The sequence below is a fragment of the Haematobia irritans genome, chromosome 4 (assembly GCF_050003625.1).
Source record: "Haematobia irritans isolate KBUSLIRL chromosome 4, ASM5000362v1, whole genome shotgun sequence".
NCBI classification, from domain to species: domain Eukaryota; kingdom Metazoa; phylum Arthropoda; class Insecta; order Diptera; family Muscidae; genus Haematobia; species Haematobia irritans.
Window position 1 is genome coordinate 95,267,905 of NC_134400.1, and position 19,459 is coordinate 95,287,363.

General features: G+C 36.3%; 2 protein-coding genes and 1 long non-coding RNA gene across 5 annotated transcripts in view; 2 read left to right on the forward strand and 1 right to left on the reverse strand.

Moving 5' to 3' along the window:
- Positions 1–7,761: 7,761 nt before the first annotated feature.
- Positions 7,762–9,241, reverse strand: LOC142235144 (uncharacterized). Its single transcript, XR_012721808.1, has 3 exons — positions 8,511–9,241; positions 8,047–8,151; positions 7,762–7,943 (listed from the first exon to the last, which is right to left on the reverse strand). It is a non-coding gene; the product is annotated as an uncharacterized LOC142235144 (long non-coding RNA).
- Positions 9,242–10,350: 1,109 nt separating this feature from the next.
- Positions 10,351–19,459, forward strand: part of LOC142232713 (putative serine hydrolase) — a 98,757-nt gene continuing 89,648 nt past the window's right edge. Inside the window, exon 1 of the mRNA XM_075303364.1 lies at positions 10,351–10,459. Within this exon, the coding sequence (XP_075159479.1) occupies positions 10,391–10,459 (69 nt within the window). The 5' untranslated portion in view covers positions 10,351–10,390. The remainder of the gene's footprint in view (positions 10,460–19,459) is intronic.
- LOC142232714 (uncharacterized) overlaps positions 10,617–19,459 on the forward strand; it is a 54,948-nt gene continuing 46,105 nt past the window's right edge. The window contains exons 1-2 of one of the 3 annotated variants that reach the window (XM_075303368.1): positions 10,617–10,640; positions 17,919–18,373. In XM_075303368.1, the coding sequence (XP_075159483.1) occupies positions 18,119–18,373 (255 nt within the window). In that variant the 5' untranslated portion in view covers positions 10,617–10,640; positions 17,919–18,118. Of the gene's footprint in view, positions 10,641–17,720; positions 18,374–19,459 lie in introns of all 3 variants that reach the window. The other 2 variants (XM_075303367.1, XM_075303366.1) reach the window with 2 other exon arrangements.

The following is a 19,459-nucleotide window of genomic DNA, read 5'->3' on the forward strand; positions in this document are numbered from 1 at the left end:
CAAAATTTTCTATAAAAATAAAATTTTGGTAGATTATTTTTGGCTCGAGTGGCAACCATGATTATGAACCGATATGGACCACTTTTTGTGTGATTGGGGATCGGCTATATATAACTATAGACCGATATGGACCACTTTTGGAATGGTTGTTAGAGACCATATACAAACACCATGTTCAAAATTTCAACCGGATCGGATGAAATTTGCTTCTCTTAGAGGCTCCGCAAGCCAAATCTGAGGATCGGTTTATATGGGGGCTATATATAATTATGAACCTATGTGGACCAATTTTTGCATGGATGTTAGAGACCATAGACTAACACCACGTTCCACATTTGAACCGGATCGGATTACTTTTGCTCCTCCAAGAGGCTCCGGAGGTCAAATCTGGAAAACGGTTTATATGGGGGCTATATATAATTATGGACCGATATGGACCAATTTTTGCGTGGTTGTTAGAACCATATACCAACACCATGTACCAAATTTCAGCCGGATCGGATGAAATATGCTTCTCTTAGAGGCTACGTAAGCCAAATCTGAGGGTCCGTTTATATGGGGGCTATACGTAAAAGTGAACCAATATGGCCCATTTGCAATACCATCCGACCTACATCAATAGCAACTACTTGTGCCAAGTTTCAAGTCGATAGCTTGTTTCGTTCTGAAGTTAGCGTGATTTCAACCGACGGACGGACGGACGGACGGACATGCTTAGATCGACTCAGAATTTCACCACGACCCAGAATATATATACTTTATGGAGTCTTAGAGCAATATTTCGATGTGTTATAAACGGCATGACAAAGTTAATATACCCCCATCCTATGGTGGAGGCTATAAAAAGTAAGTCCAAAAGTACAAACATCGAATTTCCGAATTTGGAAGAAGTTCAAAAGCCAAATTTTGCAACAGTCGATTAACCGAAAGTTCACAGTTTAAAATTTTTAAACCGAAAAGTCGTAAAGAATCAATAAAGAACTATTCCTATTATATATTTCTTAATGTGTATGAAAACAACATGAATAACAACTACAACAAAACTGATATTGATTACAAATTGAGTACATTTCAATGCTGCTCTGCGGTTGTAATCGACGGCTAGCGTTGGTTGTATAGTTTCATACCCTTCACCATGGGATAAGGGCATACTAAGCTTGTCATTTTGTTTGTAACGTATCAGAAGATTAGTGACAATAAAGTATCTACAGTGTTGGGCAAAAAATTAGTCACATTTTTGAGCTTCCTGGAGTAACAAATTTCCTCCGATCCAATTGAAATTTGGAATACGATGTCATTATACCAGGTTGGCTTATAAGTCCCCGGTCTAACAAAGAAAAACACATTTTTTTGTCAAAATTCGTTTTTATTATTCAACATAGTTCCCTTCAAGAGCGATACAACGATTATAACGACCTTCCAATTTTTTGACACCATTTTGGTAGTACTCCTTCGGTTTTGCCTCAAAATAGGCCTCAGTTTCGGCGATCACCTCTTCATTGCAGCCAAATTTTTTCCCTGCGAGCATCTTTTTGAGGTCTGAACAAGAAAAAGTCGCTGGGGGCCAGATCTGGAGAATACGGTGGGTGGGGAAGCAATTCGAAGCCCAATTCATGAATTTTTGCCATCGTTCTCAATCACTTGTGGCACGGGACGTTGTCTTGGTGGAACAACACTTTTTATACCCACCACCATAGAATGGTGACGGGGGTATAATAAGTTTGTCATTCCGTTTGTAACACATCGAAATATCGATTTCCGACTATATAAAGTATATATATTCTTGATCAGGGAGAAATTCTAAGACGATATAACGATGTCCGTCTGTCCGTCTGTCCGTCTGTCTGTTGTAATCACGCTACAGTCTTCAACAATGAAGCAATCGTGCTAAAATTTTGCACAAACTCGTCTTTTGTCTGCAGGCAGGTCAAGTTCGAAGATGGGCTATATCGGTCCAGGTTTTGATATAGTCCCCATATAAACCGACCTCCCGATTTGGGGTCTTGGGCTTATAGAAATCGTAGTTTTTATCCAATTTGCCTGAAATATGAAATCTAGAGGTACTTTATGACCATAAAGAGGTGTGCCAAAAATGGTGAGTATCGGTCCATGTTTTGGTATAGCCCCCATATAGACCGATCTCGCGATTTTACTTCTTGGGCTTATAGAAACCGCAGTTTTTATTCAATTTACCTGAAATTGGAAACCTAGAGGTATTGTAGGACCACAAATACGTGTGCCAAAAATTGTGAGTATCGGTCCATGTTTTGGTATAGCCCCCATATAGACTGATCTCCCGATTTTACTTCTTGGGCTTATAGAAACCGCAGTTTTTATTCAATTTACCTGAAATTGGAAATCTAGAGGTATTGTAGGACCACAAATACGTGTGCCAAAAATTGTGAGTATCGGTCCATGTTTTGGTATGGTCCCCATATAAAACGACCTCCCGATTTGGGGTCTTGGACTTATAGAAACCGTAGTTTTTATCCAATTTGTCTGAAATTGGAAATCTAGAGGTATTTTAGGACCATAAAGAGATGTGCCGAAAATGGTGAGTATCGGTCCATATTTTAGTATAGAAGGCGCACTGATCATGAAAATTGCTTGAAACTCAATGTAAAATTTCCAGATTTTACTTCTCGGGTGAAAATCTACAGATTTAAGATTTCAAGTCAAGACGTTATTTTATAATTTTCTTGCACACTTACAAGAGATGTTAATGATTCCTCTAAAACTCAAACCACAATGGTTCTTATAAATCCAGAATCTGATATAGTCCTTATAGGTGAAATCTTTATATTTATCTTCGGGAAGTGTCCTCAATTCCTCAAGCCCTCCTGAAATTTCAAGGGAAACCCTAATATTTAGTTCATGGTGGTGGGTATTTAAGATTCGGCCCGGCCGAACTTAGTGCTGTACATACTTGTTTCTTCTTCATATGGGGCCGTTTTGAAATTTGGAATACGATGTCATTATACCAGGTTGGCTTATAAGTCCCCGGTCTAACAAAGAAAAACACATTTTTTTGTCAAAATTCGTTTTTATTATTCAACATAGTTCCCTTCAAGAGCGATACAACGATTATAACGACCTTCCAATTTTTTGATACCATTTTGGTAATACTCCTTCAATTTTGCCTCAAAATAGGTCTCAGTTTGGGCGATCACCACTTCATTGCAGCCAAATTTTTTCCCTGCGAGCATCCTTTTGAGGTCTGAGAACAAGAAAAATTCGCTGGGGGCCAGATCTGGAGAATACGGTGGGTGAGGAAGCAATTCGAAGCCCAATTCATGAATTTTTGCCATCGTTCTCAATGACTTGTGGCATGGTGCGTTGAGTTGGTGGAACAACACTTTTTTCTTCTTCATATGGGGCCGTTTTGCCGCGATTTCGACCTTCAAACGCTCCAATAACGCCATATAATAGTCACTGTTGATGGTTTTTCCCTTCTCAAGATAACCGATAAAAATTATTCCATGCGCATCCCAAAAAACAGAGGCCATTCCTTTGCCAGCGGACTTTTGAGTCTTTCCACGCTTCGGAGACGGTTCACCGGTCGCTGTCCACTCAGCCGACTGTCGATTGGACTCAGGAGTGTAGTGATGGAGCCATGTTTCATCCATTGTTACATTTCGACGGAAAAACTCGGGGTATTACGAGTTAACAGAACACCGCTCAGAATAATCAACACGTTGTTGTTTTTGGTCAAATGTGAGCTCGCGCGGCACCCATTTTGCACAGAGCTTCCGCATATTCAAATATTGATAAATGATGTGACCAACACGTTCCTTTAATATCTTTAAGGCCTCTGCTATCTCGATCAACTTCATTTTAGGTCATTCAAAATCATTTTGTGGATTTTTTTTATGTTTTCGTCGGTAACCACCTCTTTCGGGCGTCCACTGCGTTCACCGTTCTCCGTGCTCATTTCACCACGCTTGAATTTTGCTTACCAATCAATTATTGTTGGTTTCCCTAGAACAGAGTCCGGAAACTCCGGAAACTATCTAAATGATGACAGCTATATATATTGTGAACCAAATTTTGCATATTTCGTTCGTGATTAGGTTAGGTTAGGTGGCAGCCCGATGTATCAGGCTCACTTAGACTATTCAGTCCATTCTGATCACTGAGTGCTACCCGATTCCATGTTAAGCTCAATGACAAGGGATCTCCTTTTTATAGCCGAGTCCGAACGGCGTTCCAAATTGCACTGAAACCTCAGAAATGTCACCAGCTTGAGGTGGGATAATTCACCGTTGAAAAACTTTTTGGTGTTCGGTCGAAGCAGGAATCGAACCCACGACCTTGTGTTTGCATGCTAACCATTGCACCACGGTGGCTCCCAAACTTTTAATAGGTGGTAACAAAAGGAAAGCAGCGCAATTTTTATCAAATTAAAAACTGTTTTTTAAATAATTATTTTTCTAAAAAAAATTATGTAAATACGAGTATGAGTTCTAATACTCAAGGTAAGTAGTATTACTATATACAACAAGAATTTGTAAAATGTTTGTATTTCGTTGGTTTTTCTGTGTACTTTTTTTTGTGAAATTTTTAAGAGTTTTATCGTTTTTCGTGGAGTAAAACTAAATATGTTTTGAAGTGTCATTGGAAATTTTTACATTTTATTGTTTGTAGAAATCCAGTTTTATGCAATGGTAGAACTTTACTTTAAAAAGGGGATGTGACCCACCCATTTTTATACCCTCTACCATAAAATGGGGGTATTATTAACTTTGTCATTCCGTTTGTAACACATCGAAATGGTGTTGGTACATGGCATCTAACAACCACGCAAAAATTGGTCCACATCGGTCCTTAATTATATATAGCCTCCATATAAACCGATCCCCAGATTTGAACTCCGGCGCCTCTTGACGGAGCAAAATTCATCAGATCCGTTTGAAATTTGATACGTGGTGTTAGTATATGGTGTCTAAAAACCATGCAAATATTGGTCCACTTCGGTCCATAATTATATATAGCCCCCATATAAATTGATCCCCCGATTTGGATTGCGTGGCCTCTAAGAGAAGCAAATTCCATCCGATCCGGCTGAAATTTGGTACATGGTGTTAGTATATGGCCTCTAACAACCATGCAAAAATTGGTCCATATATAAAGCCCCATATAAATTGATCCTCAGATTTGACCTCCGGAACCCCTTGGAGTAGCAAAATTCATCCGATTCAGTTGAAATTTGGTACGGGGTGTTAGTATATGGTATCTAACAACCATGCAAAAATTGGTCCATATCGGTCTATAGTTATATATAGCCGATCACACAATCACACAAAAATTGGTCCATATCGGTTCATATTCATGGTTGCCACTCGAGCCAAAAATAATCTACCAAAATTTTATTCTCTTTCATCCATGCGATGATGAAATTCTTCAAAAGTACGATTCTCCTTCGTCGTCGCTACAAACACGATCGTCACAGCGATGAATACTTTTCCTAAATTTGACGTAATCCATTCAATATACGAATAAGTCAATTTTGTGGTAAGGAGGAGGAATTTATATTAATAAATGGACGGATATTACTATATTCGTCCACTAGACAATTTCCTCCAAATTTGACTTATATTGATAAATACATTTAATTATACATTAAATTGATAAATGGATTATCTGAAATATTTTCTACGACACTTTACATATTGTTATACCCTCCACCATAGGATGGGGGGTATATTACCTTTGTCATTCCGTTTGTAACACATCGAAATATTGCTCTAAGACCCCATAAAGTATATTCTGGGTCGTGGTGAAATTCTGAGTCGATCTGAGCATGTCCGTCCGTCCGTCCGTCTGTTGAAATCACGCTAACTTCCGAACGAAACAAGGTATCTACTTGAAACTTGGCACAAGGAGTTTTTATTGATGTAGGTCGGATGGTATTGCAAATGGGCCATATCGGTCCACTTTTACGTATAGCCCCCATATAAACGGACCCCCAAATTTGGCTTTCGAGTCCTCTAAGAGAAGCAAATTTCATCCGATCCGGCTGAAATTTGGTACATGGTGTTAGTATTTGATATCTAACAACCATGCAAAAATTGGTCCACATCGGTCCATAATTATATATAGCCCCCATATAAACCGATCCCCCGATTTGGCTTGCGTGGCCTCTAAGAGAAGCAAATTCCATCCGCTCCGGCTGAAATTTGGTACATGGTGTTAGCATATGGTCTCTAACAACCATGCAAAAATTGGTCCACATCGGTCCATAATTATATATAGCCCCCATATAAACCGATCCCCCGATTTGGCTTGCGAGGCCTCTAATAGGAGCAAATTTCATCCGATCCGGCTGCAATTTGGTACATGGTGTTAGTATATGGTCTCTAACAACCATGCGAAAATTGGTCCACATCGGTCCATAATTATATATAGCCCTCATATAAACCGATCCCCCGATTTGGCTTGCGAGGCCTCTAAGAGAAGCAAATTTCATCCTATCCGGCTGAAATTTGGTACATGGTGTTAGTATATGGTCTCTAACAACCATGCAAAAATTGGTCCACATCGGTCCATAATTATATATAGCCCCCATATAAACGGACCCCCAAATTTGGATTGCGAGTCCTCTAAGAGCAGCAAATTTCATCCGATCCGGCTGAAATTTGGTACATGGTGTTAGTATATGGTCTCTAACAACCATGCGAAAATTGGTCCACATCGGTCCATAATTATATATAGCCCTCATATAAACCGATCCCCCGATTTGGCTTGCGAGGCCTCTAAGAGAAGCAAATTTCATCCTATCCGGCTGAAATTTGGTACATGGTGTTAGTATATGGTCTCTAACAACAATGGAAAAACTGGTCCACATCGGTCCATAATTATAAATAGGCCCCATATAAACCGATCCCCAGATTTGACCTCCAGAGCCCCTTGGAAGAGCAAAATTCATCCGATCTGCTTGAAATTTGGTACGTGGTGATCGTATATGATATTTAACAACCAAGCCAAAAGTGGTCCATATCAGTCCATAATCATATATAGCCCCATATAAACCAATCTTGAGATTTAGTTTTGAAGCCTCTTGGAGGAGCAAATTTCATCAGAGTGAGTTGAAATTTGGTACATTGTGCTAGTATATGGTCGTTAACGACCATGCGTAACTAGGTCCATATCGGTCTATAATTATATATCCCTCAGATAAATCGATTTCCAATTACACAAAAATTGGTCCATATCAAGTTCATAATTGTATATAGCCCCCATATAAGCGACCCCCATATTTCAATTCCGGCTCTCTGTGTACCGTGCAAAAAGTCCATATCGATTCGTAATTATTTGTAGACTTAACTATACATAACTTTTTTGTATAATATATACCACGTATGGACTAACTCACAATTTAGAAAACGATATTAAGAAGTTTTAAGATACCACAACCCAAGCAATTCTATTGTGTATGACAGTCTTTCGTAGAAGTTTCTACGCAATCCATGGTGGAGGGTACATAAGATTCGGCCTGGCCGAACTTACGGCCCTATATACAGTTTGTCAAGAAAGTGTTTTGACAATGGGATAAAAATTATGTTTTGTTCCAAAATTAAATATAATGAAATTTTAAAAAAATATTTTATTATGTATTTTGCAAAGTATACATTCGTACACAGAATTAAAAATTTAATAAAATATTTAATATTTCAATTATTTCTAGAAGTTGAAATAGTTGGCAATGTCAAAAGGCTTTCTTGACATACTGTACTTGTTTTTTAAATTACAACCATATTGTTTTTTAAATTAAATTTAAATTTTATTTATTTGAAATAAGGTACAACTAACGAAATAAATACGTACATAAAATGTATCATACAAATGCAAATATCTGCTTTTCTTCAAAAGCTGTTGATTTTGGTAAATTGACCATCAAGATACACAAACATGCTGTCATGGATGAAAAGTTTTTTGGGTTCAAGCTGTGGAGTAAAAAATTTATAAAGAAGAATTTAAAAATTTATATTTTGTATTATTGTAAAATATTTTCGGTGCTAGTAGAATTTTGAACAAAATTTAACTCACCCTTTTTCTTTTGAATTTTTTGTTCATTCAATTCGTCTTTCTCCTTTAATTTCAGTTTAAAACCATATTCGGTTTTCACAGAACGAAAAATGTTGCGGCAATTATCTGTAAATTTAGAAATAATTCCATAAACAAATAACATATAAATGTTTGTAAAACAATAAATTGTCCGAAATAAATTTACAATTAAACTTGTTATATTTGCTAGAACACTCCATTGTGTTCTTCAAAATAGTAACGAATTCATTTTCTATTTTTTCTTGTAACGCAGGCGCTTCTTCTTTATTAGATGAATGTTTTGTTCGAACATGCCTCTCAAAAGAAGAAGCATCCTTGTATAATGTCCCACAACATGTTCGACTGTGTATGTGTTTAAGCAAATGGTAACATTTTAAATGCTTAAAATATTTTCCATTTTGGTTAAAAAATTTATTGCATATAACACTTCATGTCTTTTTACTCACTTTTTTGTTTTTCTTTTCACTTTCACAACTTTATTCAATTATCTCTTTATTTTCGGCATGCTCGACCACCTTCACACATTGAACTAAACTCATCAATAGTCTTGTGTCGTTCCGGAACGAACTAGTTCCAATGAAGGGTTCACTAAAAGGAACGACCGTCACTAGTTTCATCTCTTTCGTTCTCATCGTTTCTTTTGACATTTAGTTGTATTTTCAATTTACGCTCCATCGTTCCTCGGATCGCAGTTTGATTTTTTTTACTTCTGTTTGAGCTATTTGCCAATTCATTCATTTTGGCGCGTATGTATGTAAATCATTGATTGATATGCTGCTATTTAATAGAATCATTAATTCCATCTCAGGCTCTTCACAAACGACAAAAAAAAATTTTGCAATGAATAATTTTGCACAGAGTAAAGTATTATGCAATCCAAAAATCCATCCAAAGAGTTTGGCTTCCTGAATTAAGCTACTTCCTTAAATTTTCCATTCCTTTAATTTGTTTGAAGTAATTTCACTCAATTTTCCATATTTTTGTATCTTTCAATTGACCACGAACTTCGTTACACAAAGTAAACAAACAATGTAATGTCTGTCTTTAGTAGATGACAGTGATGACAAAATACAAATCCGGAACGAAAAGGAACGATGGAACGATTTGAAGGAACTAGTTCCTTTGTACAAAAGGAACGATGAGTCCGAATCACTACGGTGAACGATTTTGCCCAAGACTACTCATCAACTGATAAGAACCATTTGAGAAATTCTTTCCGCACAAACAAACAACATCTCTACCACACAACTACATAGGAATGTGTTATTGCATTAGTATTTGAATACACATCAACGGAGTAGATGAAATGTTTCGTCTACTTGATTACTTTTTTCATCAATTTGACGACTTTAATTGTTCTCATACATCTTGGAAACCAATTTAAAAACAACCATGTGAACAAATGTTTGCTCAAATTCTCGTTTGAGTTAAGTTAAATGTTAAAAATAACTCTCTCATTAATAAAAGCTGTGTACAGTTATTTGAAAAAAGAAACGGAGCAAGCGCATTTGGCTGTGTGTGTTTTTGTAGATAGAGAAATAAATGCACATCTACAGAACGTATGAATTTTATCATCGCATTGAACACTGTTTCGTCACATTGACGATTGATTCGACTTTTAGGTGTTTCACTTTAGTACTAATGGAAAAATGTAAATTACAATAATCCATATACAATATATACCGTATAGCGTTTTATTTGCTTTATTTAGTATTGAGATTTTTTCGACACACATTTCAGAGAAAAGTGAATCGGGAAGAAAATAATTTCGTCTCATTGACGAAACTAGATTGTTAATGTGACAAACTATGAAAAGAACAAAAATTAACTTTGATGATTGCTTTCGCCACGTAGACTACCGAAATACTCACATGGACGAAACTTTTCATCTCATAGACAAAAACACATTGATGAAACTGAATCGTCAATGTTACGAACGCTTTTTCTTTCGATGCATGTGGAAAAAATATACACAGATGATTTTTTTGAGGGTGTATATAAGATTTAGATATAGCTCCCATATATATGTGTCACCAAATTATGAAGAACACAGGCAAGTTTATTGAAATGTCAGGCATATTGCATCAGATAAAACACCCATAAATATGTACCTTAACTTTTTTAATAATAACCTCCAAATGCTTACGTTTACTAATTCTGTAGGGGTTGTTTAGAGTATGATATAGTCGGTCCCGCCCGACTTTCTACTTTACTCAATTGTTTCTTCTTCTGTTTGCTTTGTTGAGGAATGCAGTGATTTTTTCAGTTCTGCCGTTTGTTGTTGGCTTCAGTTCTAAAAGATTATTTGAGGAGAACGGTATTACATATGGGCACGGATTTCGCGCTCATTTTCGCGTTGAATGTTTTGTACGAGCATTTGTGTGCGAGGGAGCGGGTGTGTAACTATAAGCAGACCTATCATGTGTAGTCTTTGTGTGGCTTTGAATGTGGTCACTTGTGTATTATCATTGATTGCCGCCAATGTGTTGTCCCAACGACCGGCTTCTCGGATTTCAAACCATAGTGGTGAATAGTGTCATTTTCATTTTCACACAAAATATTCAACAAACAAAAATGTTCGATATTTTCATGTGTTTATGTGAATTCTTTTCGTAATTTCCTCCCATGGATTTTTGAACTGGCGTTAGTGTACATTTACATATCACGGTTACATTTACATATCACGGTTGAGATGAAAAACAGCATAAAAAGGGCATTTGTGAAATGCTACCAGCAATAACATATCTCAGGACGGGCCCGGTTAGCAAAAATATTTGGTGTTTATTTTTCGCAAACTACATTGTTGCTCATGTCTCGTCTACACTGAAAAAAATATTTACCTAAATTTATGCCACCTAAATTTAATTGTGCGTCCTAAAATTTTGGCTGCACATGTTGCAGCCAAAATTTTAGGACGCGCAATTTTTTGATTCAAAAAAGTTTAAAGTCCTATGTCTTTGAAGTAAGAAAAAATTTGGCGTAAAGTAAAGAAAAATTTTAGATTAAAAGAAATCGTATTTAAATTAAGATGACGACGCTTTGAATATACACTCAAAAACAAATTACTTGGATCCAAAGATTTTGACCTTTCTTTAAGGATTTTGGTATTGATTCCGAGCCAAAGATGCGGCTTCTTTAAAATAAGAAAAATTTTTAGCGATCTATCTGGCCTTAAATCAAGGACCAATAAAATTAAAATTAGGCTACAGACCTCATTTATCGAATTTTGATTCTATTTTACCGGTATATTAATAAAGTTATTGACGTACAAACAAATGCCAGTTTAAAAATCCAAATTATAACGGATACTTCAGAGTAAAAAATATTGTTTTAATTCCAAAAAAAACATTAAACCAAAGACGCTAAATCCTCAAAATAAGTCTTAGCAAATATTTGAAGAGTTTCTATCTTAAATCTAAAGATTTAATATTTCAGTTAATTTAAGGACAATTTCTTTACATCAAAAATGTGTTTCTTTACTTTAAGGAAAATTTGCCTTAGTTTGAAGACATACGACTTTAACGAAGGGACGCAAATTTTTAAATTTGTGTCCTAAATTTTTTGAAAAAAATTTTGAAGCAAAGATTATAAACTTTGATTTAATTAAAATTTCATTATTTTAAAGAAATTTGTCCTTATTAATGTGTAAATTGCACATCCTAAAATTGAGGTTGCGCAGTCTTTAATACCACGTAAATATTTTTTTCAGTGTAGGCTAAACCTATTTTGAAGAGTTTGCATCTTTGGATAATTTTTTTTTTCAATTTTTCATTTTGAAGTATTTGTTGAATTTTTATTTTTAATTTTTATTGCAAATCCGGAATGAAAATTTTGGTAAATGAGATCAAACAACTATGAGCTACCCGTTTATTTTGTAATTTTAAATACACGTATGACAGTTTTAACATATACTGCATCTGATCTATAAACAAAGACACTTGGTCGCATTTAATAAGCAAGTGTCATATTCAGTGCGTTATATTCTTGTTATTATTCGGATAAATTTCGTAAAATACTTTCAATAGTTTTATGTGTACCAAGTGATCTAAAATCTGTAATTCTTCGCATATAATATATCGATTATATATAGATAAAACTGTTAAGATTAATGTAATAAAAAGTTTAAAATTGTACCTACAGGCAATGGAGTTTTTTGGAGAATTTCATACTTAATCTGCCCAATGTTCCCATACGGGAACACCCTTTTTCTAATAAGTGTCAGGATTTTATTTAAATCTTTTTATTTAGTCGTTACTGTGTTAATAAACCGCCCATAAAATCAATTTTTGTCCGGCAGTTTCATTTTAGGCGTTAATTCGTTAAAATAAGGATTATGAACTTTCTTTTAGATAAAATTTACTTTTTTCAAATAAATTTGCCCCTACTGTTGTGTAGACTACGTATTCTGCAATCTATGTTGCGTAATCTTTCTTATTATGTATTTTTTTCAGTGTAAGTAGTGTAAGTGCCACATTTTTGGCTCGGAATCAACCTCAAAATCATTAAATCCTTAATCTTTGGATCCATGTAAACTTTTGTTAAGTGCACGCTTACAATTCAGTCCCATTCCCAATTCAATTTTTATCAGATTTTCTTGAAAATTAACATCTAGAAGTATTTCAGATCCAAAAATAAGTGTACCAAATATGGTATGTATCGGCCCATGTTTTGGTATAGGCCCCATATAGACCGATCAAGCGATTTGACTTCACACAAACAAAGAGAACCCACCAGAAAGAACAAGTATATTCTGCCGTAAGTTCGGCCAGGCCGAATCTTATGTACCCTCCACCATGGATTGCGTAGAAACTTCTACGAAAGACTGTCATCCACAAATTTCAACTCACATGGTTGTTAAATATCATATACTACCACCACGTACCAAATTTCAACCAGATCGGATGAATTTTGCTTCTCCAAAAGGCACCGGAGGTCAAATCTGGGGATGGTTTATATGGGAGCTATATATTATTATGGACTGATAGGAACCAATTCCTGCATGGTTGTTGGATACCCTATACTAACATCACGTACCAAATTTCAACCGAATGGGAAGAATTTTGCTCTTCCAAGGTGCTCCGGAGGTCAAATCTGGGGATCGGTTTATATGGGGCCTATATATAATTATGGACCGATATCGACCAATTTTTACACGGGTGTTTGAGGCCATATATTAACATCACGTACCAAATTTCAACTGAATCAGATAAATTTTGGTCTTCCAAGAGGCTCCGGTGGTCAAATCTGGGGATCGGCTTATAGGGGGCTATATATAATTATGGACCGGAGGTCAAATCTGGGGATGGTTTATATGGGAGCTATATATTATTATGGACTGATAGGAACCAATTCCTGCATGGTTGTTGGATACCCTATACTAACATCACGTACCAAATTTCAACCGAATGGGAAGAATTTTGCTCTTCCAAGGTGCTCCGGAGGTCAAATCTGGGGATCGGTTTATATGGGGCCTATATATAATTATGGACCGATATCGACCAATTTTTGCACGGGTGTTTGAGGCCATATATTAACATCACGTACCAAATTTATACTGAATCAGATAAATTTTGGTCTTCCAAGAGGCTCCGGTGGTCAAATCTGGGGATCGGCTTATAGGGGGCTATATATAATTATGGACCGATGTGGACCAATTTTTGTATGGTTGTTAGAGACCATATACTTACACCATGTACCAAATTTCAGCCGGATCGGATGAAATTTGCTTCTCTTAGAGGCTCCGCAAGCCAAATCGGGGGATCGGTTTATATGGGGGCTATATATAATTATGGACCGATATGGCCCAATTTTTGCATGGTTGTTAGAGACCATATACTTACACCGTGTACCAAATTTCAGCCGGATCGGTTGAAAATTGTTTCTCGTAGAGGCGCTGCAAGCCAAATCGGGGGATCGGTTTATATGGGGGCTATATATAATTATGGACCGATGTGGACCAATTTTTGCATGGTTGTTAGAGACCATATACTAACACCATGTACCAAATTTCACCCGGATCGGATGAAATTTGCTTCATTTAGAGGCCTCGCAAGCCAAATTTGGGGGTCCGTTTATATGGAGGCTATACTTAAAAGTGGACCCATATGGCCAATTTGCAATACCATCCGACCTACATCAATAACAACTACTTGTGCCAAGTTTCAAGTCGATAGCTTGTTTCGTTCGGAAGTTAGCGTGATTTCAACAGACGGACGGACGGACATGCTCAGATCGACTCAGAATTTCACCACGACCCAGAATATATATACTTTATGGGGTCTTAGAGCAATATTTCGATGTGTTACAAACGGAATGACAAAGTTAATATACCCCCCATCCTATGGTGGAGGGTATAAAAATGTTGGTTAATTTTAGAAAATGTTAACACAGATGTATGCAAGGCGTGCGTGTTACCACCACGGTGGCTCCCAAAAAAATTGGCAAAATTTAAACATTGTAAGAAATTCTGAGCTATCTTTTTGAGAGACACGAATTTTTTTAAATCTTTATGCTTAATTTGTGTATAGTTTTCCTTTTTTTAATGTCCGCAAAAAATTATTAAAGCAAAACAAACTCTCTCAAAACATAATAATACCATGAACTAAAATGGTTTTGTGACATATAGGGTTATTTGAGTATTGTTGGGCTTCTAGAAACCGCAATATTTTGCTGATTTTCCGGAAATGGATATCTGGAGGTTTTATGCCCTCAAAGACCTGTGTCGAATTTAGTTTATTTCGGCCAATTTTTGGTAAAGCCTCCAAATAAACCGACTTCACTCCCTGGGGGATATAAGGCGCATTGGTCATCCAAATTAAAAGTAAACGTTCCAGATTTTACTTCTCGTACACATTGGAATAATGTTCATATGTTGAATCTTTACACTAAACTTCGGGAAGTGTACCATTTGAACCGATCTTCTTGAGGTAGTTAGTCTCTTAACATCCACTTGAAATTCTTTATATATCCAAGTAACCTGTTACGACGAGGGGTTTCAAGAGGAAACTATTTGATTCAATGTGGTGAGTATTTAATGGTAATTTCGTTTGGGAAAGAAGTGTTGCATACAAATGGTACAACATCTTATGGTGTTACCACAACGTTGCCAAAAATCCCTGTAAAGACCATACCGTTTGCTTTTTAAAACGAACAAAAATGTGCAACACTGATACAAAATCCTAAAACAACAAGTATATAAGGCCGTAAGTTCGGCCAGGCCGAAGCTTATGTACCCTCCACCATGGATTGCGTAGAAACTTCTACTAAAGACTGTCATCCACAATCGAATTACTTGGGTTGCGGTAACACTTTCCGATGGCAAGGAATCTTAGAACATCCTAACACCGTCTTCTAAATTGTAAATTAGTCCATACGTGGTATATATTAAACTAAAAAAGGCCGATTAAATACGTATATAATTCGGTTTGACAAAATTTTCTATAGAAATAAAATTTTGACAAAATTTTCTATCGAAATAAAATTTTGACAAAATTTTATATAGCAATAAAATTTTGACAAAATTTTCTATAGAAATAAAATTTGGACAAAATTTCCTATAGAAATAAAATTTGGACAAAATTTTCTATAGAAATAAAATTTGGAAAAAATTTTCTATAGAAATAAAATTTGGACAAAATTTTCTATAGAAATAAAATATTGACAAAATTTTCTAAAGAAATAAAATCGGGACAAAATTTTCTATAGAAATAAAATTTTGAACAAATTTTCTATAGAAATAAAACTTTCACAAAATTTTCTATACAAATAAAATTTTGATAAAATTTTCTATAGAAATAAAATTTTGGTAGATTATTTTTGGCTCGAGTGGCAACCATGAATATGAACCGATATGAACCAATTTTTGTGTGATTGGGGATCGGCTATATATAACTATAGACCGATATGGACCAATTTTTGCATGATTGTTAGAGACCATAGCCACCGTGGTGCAATGGTTAGCATGCCCGCCTTGCATACACAAGGTCGTGGGTTCGATTCCTGCTACGACCGAACACCAAAAAGTTTTTCAGCGGTGGATTATCCCACCTCAGTAATGCTGGTGACATTTCTGAGGGTTTCAAAGCTTCTCTAAGTGGTTTCACTGTAATGTGGAACGCCGTTCGGACTCGGCTATAAAAAGGAGGTCCCTTGTCATTGAGCTTAACATGGAATCGGGCAGCACTCAGTGATAAGAGAGAAGTTCACCAGTGTGGTATCACAATGGACTGAATAGTCTAAGTGAGCCTGATACATCGGGCTGCCACATAACCTAACCTAACCTAACCTAGAGACCATATACTAACACCACGTACCGAATTTTAACTGAATCGGATGAATTTTGCTTCCCATAGAGGCTCCGGAAGCCAAATCTGGGGATCGGTTTATATGTGGGCTATATATAATTATGGACCGATGACGACCAATTTTTGCATGGTTATTAGAGACCATATACCAACACCATGTACCAAATTTCAGCCGGATCGGATGAAATTTGCTTCTCTTTGAGGCTCCGCAAGCCAAATCTGGGGATCGGTTTATATGGGGGCTATATATAACTATGTACCGATGTGGACCAATTTTTGCGTGGTTGTTAGAAACCATATACCAACACCATGCACCAAGCCGGATCGGATGAAATTTGCTTCGCTTTGAGGCAAATCTGGGGGTCCGTTTATATGAGGGCTATACGTAGAAGTGATCCGATATGGCCCATTTGCAATACCATCCGACCTACATCAATAACAAATACTTGTGCCAAGATTCAAGTCGATAGGTTGTTTCGTTCGGAAGTTAGCGTGATTTCAACAGACGGACGGACGGACATGCTTAGATCGACTCAGAATTTCTCCACGACCCAGAATATATATACAGTATGGGGTCTGAGAGCAATATTTCAATGTGTTACAAACGGAATGACAAAGTTAATATACCCTCATCCTATGGTGGAGGGTATAAAAAGTGGTTTGTAAACAAAAGAAATATTTCGGATTGTTGTTAATAACTATTATTAAGCAAGCACATTTGCTTCTTGCATTTATTTTAAAAATATTTAATATCGAATTTTTTTTTCGCGGCACTAGTAATTGAAATGCTTCTTCTCGGTAAATTAATTCGCTGTGGTGAAGAAATTGAAAGGCAGCCACAATACACGCGTCATACACTTTCTTTTGTATTTTCAAGAACGTCTTCAACAGCTGTTTGAAAGTGTAACCATCTGCACCGCAGACTAGCTACAGTGCAAAATTGGTTACACTTTTGGTTTGGGTAACACCCCGGTCAATCAATCGTACACATTTTGGGAAGGCAGCACTGGATGTTCCAATCGAACAAAAATGTTTGATTTATGGGAGTAAGGTGTAAAATATGCAACACATTTTTTACCAATCGAAATTACTATAACATTCCGCCCGGCCGAAATTACTTGTTTTCTCTTTTTTAGTTAATTTAACTAACGACCACAAAAAATATTAAAGTGAAGGAAACGCATATAAAGTCAAATTGGCTTTAGAGCCCTGGCGACTTCACTGTGTTTAGAGTGTACTTGTGTTAAAATCAGCATGATATGAAGAAACGGACGGACATCACTAAATCCACTCAGAATTTCCCGACCAAGAATTAAGAATATATAATAGAATATATGTATATTCACATTATAGTCTTATCCCAATATTTTGATGTATTACAAATGGATATATGCATTGTATATGCGCTCTCCCCACGATGTAGAGTGAAATAAAAACTCATAAACAAAATATGCGTTAAATATTATGGTTAGCGCATATTGTCCAAATTTCGAACAGTTTTGAATGCGAAAAACTTGCCGCTTAACCCATGACATTATACAAATTTAATAGCATGACATTGCTGTGTAAATTATTTTTAAACTTTATGTGTCATATATGCAATTGTGATTGAACTCATGGTCCAGTACGGAAACAGTAACTGATAACGAGCGAAAGTGAAAATATTATTAATAAAACGAAAACATTACCAACTAGCAGCCAATGAACTACAACAGTAGATTGAACAACAAAATGCTTTTGTCTTATTGGACATGATAAGCCCATATGACACCCGATATAACAATCAAGACGAAAGGGGCCAACGTCGGGTGACATGGTCGAATGAGACACCACCAGAAATAACTATTAAGACAATGACGTCTGCCATCACGAAAACACCGTCAACATTGTCAACAGCGAGGAGGTCAACGTCGACAATGAAGCGACATCTGTTGACAGTTGAAAAGTTACGAAATAGGGTGCATCAGATATTAAAATGTGTCATTAATTTACACATAGACATCCTGGTAAGTAGATAATTTTTTAATTATTTTTCAATTTATTCGCAAAACCCATTATCGATATACGAGGGTTGCCTTTTATATTTAGGAATTGGAGAACAAAAATATATATTAATCATAGAAAATCGCTTTATTGTTTTTCGAAACATTCTATTCAACTCTTTTGCATGCGTCAAGAGCTTCTTAAGTCCCATACAGTCGATGATGTTTACTTTTGGGTTCATACGCGATACACGATCAATCACCTGTCACGTGTACCGAAGCACCGCAAGCGAAATTTCGGAGCATTTCTTTTGACAAATCGACACGAACTTTTTTTGAGCGCTTAACAAATTATGTGAGAACAATTTTTTTGACGGTTGAACATATCCCAGATATTGATCACACTACACGCAAAGAAAAAAACGTTTGGAAAATGTGTACCGAAAACGTTTTTCTTTTCTTAGAATTTTTTTTTTTTTTTGAAAATTTTGCAGAAAAAGGTGCTACGAACTAAACAACCTCGTGGAAGTGAGAAAGATGTGAGGGAAAATGCAATTAGCCAGAATAGATTGTTTTTATACCCTCCACCATAGGATGGGGGTATATTAACTTTGTCATTGTGTTTGTAACACATCGAAATATTGCTCTAAGACCCCATAAAGTATATATATTTTGGGTCGTGGTGAAATTCTGAGTCGATCAGAGCATGTCCGTCCGTCCGTCCGTCTGTTGAAATCACGCTAACTTCCGAACGAAACAAGCTATCGACTTGAAACTTGGCACAAGTAGTTGTTATTGATGTAGGTCGGTTGGACTTGCAAATGGGCCATATCGGTCCACATTTACGTATAGCCCCCAGGTTAGGTTAGGTTAGGTTAAAGTGGCAGCCCGATTAAGATTCAGGCTCACTTAGACTATTCAGTCCATTGTGATACCACATTAACTAAAAGTACCTATTACATATGGGCACTTCTAGTTTTAAACGCTGAACCTTCTTGATTATTTTTCTTTGTTGAACCAACCAGATTGTTCCAAAAATATTAGCAGACTGCTTAAGTTAACGTTTTCCAGATCCGCCAGTAATCTGAAGCTATATGCTCCTAAAAGTTG